We start from the raw sequence: 4,761 nt of genomic DNA, 5'->3' as shown, positions 1-4,761 counted from the left end.
ATGCTTTCCTTATGAAAAAAATATATGATAATTAATTTTTATAAAATATCTATGTAATCATATGTCCAAGTGTCTAATAGCAATGGCTTCTTCTATCCATTTGTGTATCAAGAGTCCAAGCTCCAAAGGCCACTTGATCAAAGGTACATCCTCTTTTAAAGAATTTTTAGTGGGGAGCCGCAAAGGGCTCAAAATTAAAATGTCTAAAATCGTGGGAGTCCATTTGAAAGCTAAAATTGAAAATTTCAACAATGCTTTTGTAGCAAAGAACACATGTACTGTATCACGCAATGAAAATAAACCTTTGGTCGGGCTGCTAAATTCCGAATACCTAAGAATTGGTTTTTTTTTTTTTTTCTTCAAGTTCCTGCCAAGTCAATTTGGATTTCAATATTGGCAGTAGAACCCTTCTCAAGAGATCATGTGGAAGGCATGGCAATGGGAGGAGCGTGATTAACAAAGTCTTAGAGAAGATCCTTTATGTTAAAAAAATGAGCTAAGAGATTAGATGTTGTCTCGCAATGGACCAAACATGCTCAGTAGACTGCCCATTCAAAGGGATTGAAGTTCCATGAAGCCTGATAGTGTAACTCAACAAATGACATAAAAAATGAAAACAAGGCCATTTCACAATTTTTTTCTCCAAGCAATTAATATGGGGATTTCAAATCCCAACCTTTGCAATTATCACAAAGATCTAGGAAGTAAAATATCACTGAAAGTTAGAGAGCAAAATTCTGACTTAGGCTTATGTAAAGAAGGTCACACCCATCTAAACAAAACAAAGGCCATCTCAGCATTTCTTTTTCTACCTTTCCAAAACTAGCTGTTACATACTACCTTTCCAAAACTAGCTGTTACATCTGTTTAAAGGTGCAATTACAGATCACATCAAGGCCAGTGCAACTTTAAGTAAATTGTGTGGCAGCAGGAAGCCATTGGCATTATAGTTCTTTTTCCAAAACTAGCATTTTAGAAAATAACAAGAAAATTAACATTAAAAATCCTAAATTCACTAAAGTGCCAAATGGGGATGGGACATTACAAGCTATTTTGTTCTCTCTCTCTATTCAGCATGTCAACCGAAGCATAAGCAAAACTTTCAGAAAACCGCCTTATTTCGTCTTTTCATACCTCACAACTGATGCTGCCATCAGCTTAACAAGACTATAAACTATGACGAGTAGGTGAGCAATGTCATGTAGACTAAAAATGTGATAAGACTTGATGAAAAAAAAGGTTGTAGAAGAAGCCAAAGCTATACATATGTGGAAGAAAATGTATAAGGAAAGGATTGTTAAAGCTAAGTCAAGGAATCAATCTCAGAACCTTTCCAAGTGCAGATTAGATGAAAGGTTTTTCACATGCCTTCTGGTCATAATATTGTAATGAACCCAAACCTAAGACAAGTTAATTGTAAGTTGCCCATGCTGCGCCAGTCCAATGTTAAAGAGCTAGCGGCCTTTGAGGCATGAATGAACAAAAAGTTAAGATGGAGAAGGGCCCAACAGGAAGCACCAATGCAGATGAGCAGCTAATGATAAAGCATTTATAGTATTTGTAGGGGTTGTTCAACAAATAGTTTAGCCAATATCCAACGAATATGAGTTAGGGCAAACACGTACTCATAGGAACACACTTGGTTACAGTATTTGCATCCCTTCTTTCAGTCATGCAATAGATGAACTAACAGGTTCTGCATGTATCTAACATATCTTGATGCCAGACTCATTTCAAATTAGAACCTTCTAATTTATTTATTTATTTTTTGGTACAGAAGCTTACTAATCAGATACCAAACACATTCAAGATGCGGGTGTTTTGTGCAAACCAAAATTGGGTTCTTGGACTACTAGTACTAAATACTATTTCATGAATAAATTGATAAACTAAACATGGATCTCAAAAAGGTTTCCTTCAAGAAACAAAAACACAATTAAAAGACAAAGGACTTACAAATATTTAATAAATACAACCATCAGTAAGCCAAAAACCAACCAAAGACATTTACCTTCAAGATCTTACTCTATCAATTTTTTTTACAATAAGAAGTGCATCTTAATATATCTCACCCTAATGGAAGTATATTGGGTACTGCAGTCGTGCTTATGTACAACACTATACAAAGGCAAACAAAGCTGGACAAATAGACATGAAAGGAGGTGCCATGTAGATGTGGCCAAACACTGACCTGTTATGCCAAAGCAAAATGTATGAGATATGTACTGGCAAAAATGATTTGGTAAAAAGTAAGCTTGTGAAAGAGTAAATCAAACATTCTAAATCTTTCATCCACACATAATACTTTCAAGATTTACATTCAATTGTCGCTGGTTACCCAACAGAATGAGTGTGCCTAGAATCTAAAAATTCAGGCTTATAAACTATAAAGAGGTAACAAAAGCTTACGTATGAACATTCCTCTATCAAAGTTTTAGCCTAATTCAAAAACAACCACAAATGTTATGAAGGTCAAATGGATGTTTTGCAAAATGGTTATCACAAGAAACAATTTCTACTGTGAGTAGGTCAAAGAACATTGGATAATCAATCCCCCCCCCCCCCCCTTCTCTCTCTCTCAATTAATTCAAAGGAGGGAAAAACATGAAAATTTTATTAACTTGAAAAAATAAAAAGTGTATTAACAGTTTATGACCTGCAGAGGGTCTATAATAAAAAGAAAAATATATTTGTAACATTGCCTTGCAGAGTACCAGTTAAAGAAGTATACCTCACTCAACTCTAAGTAGACATGTTGTTGAGCGCCTTGGGAACATTGACAGTTTCTCAATAACATTTTCCTTCGACTTTTCTCTATAAACTTGAATTGTTGCAGTCTTCAAAACTCTTGCCTCCTTTAGAATATATTTTACAAATTCCTCTTCATCTTTCAAACCTTCAAATCCTCCATAATAAAAACTTGTAAGATGTGATGGCAGATAGTCACGATCATATTGTGGCTCCTTCCAGCATAAGTTGCTTTTACCATAAGTATATTCCTGATGACAACAAACACAGCAAATCATAAGTGTTAAGTTTAGGGGAGATGAAAGATCAACTAAAAATACCTCAATTAAATAAGCTAACCTTAGTAACAACAAGAGTTTCTAGATTAGGAGCATTCTGGAGCAAGTCTTGTAGCATTGGCCAGTTACAATCAGTAACATTAAAGTCCAGTTGGACCAAATTCTGGAATGAGGAAGGATAAATATTTCCAACGTTGTGCCACTGCATTCGAGATTAAAATCACATAACATCAAATAGATAGAACATAAAATAAAAGCGAGACTATGACCTCATATTGTACTAAGAAATTGAACTAATAAAGATCATAGGTTTATTGAAAAAAGAAGAAGCAATTATGAAGGGGATCTAACCTCTGTGCCGTAAGGGGAAAATGAGAGAAATTTGACGTTACTCAGAGCAGTAAAAAGCCTGAATACCCATTCTCTGTAAAATTCTTTGTGTTCATCTTCATTCACATACGACTCGACATTTGCCTGAACTAGGTTGTCTAGTTTTTCATGGAATTTGATGTCTCCGAGATCACCTTCGAAATTGAAGTACTCAAGAGCTGGGGCGTATATCTCGAGTTCGTAAGCGGATTCATTATATACATTTTCGCTGAAACTTAAGCGTTTCAGCGTGGGTACACATAATTTATACTCACCCTTGAAAAGGTCAGTTGTAAATGACAAATCTTCGAGGACAGGGCAGCTAGAAAAGAGCCTCAAGAAAGAGTGTTCCTGTGAATTAATGTTACTCGGCAATGAAATTTCTAGTAGATGCAGTATCTTTAGGCTCGGGAAATTAAAGGATAATGAGGGAGTGTCAATATCAATATCACCGCTTAATTTCAGAACCACTAATGTCCTGCAAGAGAAAAAGCTTGGAGGCAATTTCAGATTTTCCACATCACTGTCGTGCATAAAAATGTCAAGATCAAGTTCTTTGACTTTACGAGCAGCAGCAGTGCCAAGCCATGCGTCGAGATGGGAACCGTCCCACCCAAATTTCCATTGAAGCCGAAAAGTTTGGAGCTCTCCACATTCTTGTTGAGCCAAAACGCTTGACACAATATGTGCAAACATGATCTCACGTTCATCATCTTCATCATCATCATCAGCAGCAGCAGCTGAAAGCTCCGAAGTGTTAATCGTATCACTGTCGAGGTCTAGCTTTGGGACGAGAGTCCAAAGGAGCTTCCACCTGGTTGACAAAATGCTTGTGGCGATTGAGTCTTTGGTTGGAAGGAAGGAGAGGATGTGGCAGAGAAGAGATTCCGGTAGATTACTGATCCCGTCGACCCCTCCATCTTTTCCGGGAGAAAGTGTCTTGGCGTTTTGATTCGGCCATCAACGAGGTGAATAGGGTTTGCTGAATCTAATGGTTGGAACTTGGAATGATAGAGTTACAGCTTCTTTTTTCTAATTTTTTTTTTGAGAGAGATGGATTTTTCAGTAAAGTTGAAGTAATTTTTTTTTTTTTTTTTAAGGGTTTTGCTTCTCCTTCTCTTCTTTTTCACACTCTGAGAATTTTCATATAGAATGCTAAATGCTATAAATACTCAATTTTAACATTAAATTTGTAAAAAACACACTCCATCAAGAATGCTAAATGACTTTTGACATCTAGCTACAGTGGGTTGTTATCTCTAGCAGCATAACAGCCCACGGCCCCATTGTAACAAGATGTTAAAAAAAATACTTGTTTAATAAAACACGTGTCCCCTTTTCACTTTTCCTCTCACATACTCCACCT

The 4,761-nt window shown here is 36.3% G+C and overlaps 1 protein-coding gene across 1 annotated transcript; it reads right to left on the bottom strand.

The window, feature by feature from the left end:
- Positions 1 to 342: 342 nt before the first annotated feature.
- On the bottom strand, positions 343 to 4,355 carry LOC115956575 (putative FBD-associated F-box protein At5g56820; the record flags this gene model as incomplete). Its single annotated transcript, XM_031074906.1, has 4 exons — positions 343 to 2,191; positions 2,732 to 2,999; positions 3,088 to 3,228; positions 3,378 to 4,355. Coding segments are annotated over 3 exons (1,386 nt in total), but the record flags the coding sequence as incomplete, so codon positions are not given.
- Between the last annotated feature and the right edge of the window lie 406 nt (positions 4,356 to 4,761).

The sequence above is a fragment of the Quercus lobata genome, chromosome 8, assembly GCF_001633185.2.
Source record: "Quercus lobata isolate SW786 chromosome 8, ValleyOak3.0 Primary Assembly, whole genome shotgun sequence".
Classification (NCBI taxonomy): Eukaryota; Viridiplantae; Streptophyta; class Magnoliopsida; order Fagales; family Fagaceae; genus Quercus; species Quercus lobata.
Note: the sequence above shows the minus strand (reverse complement) of the source record. Positions and strands in the feature narration are given on the sequence as shown.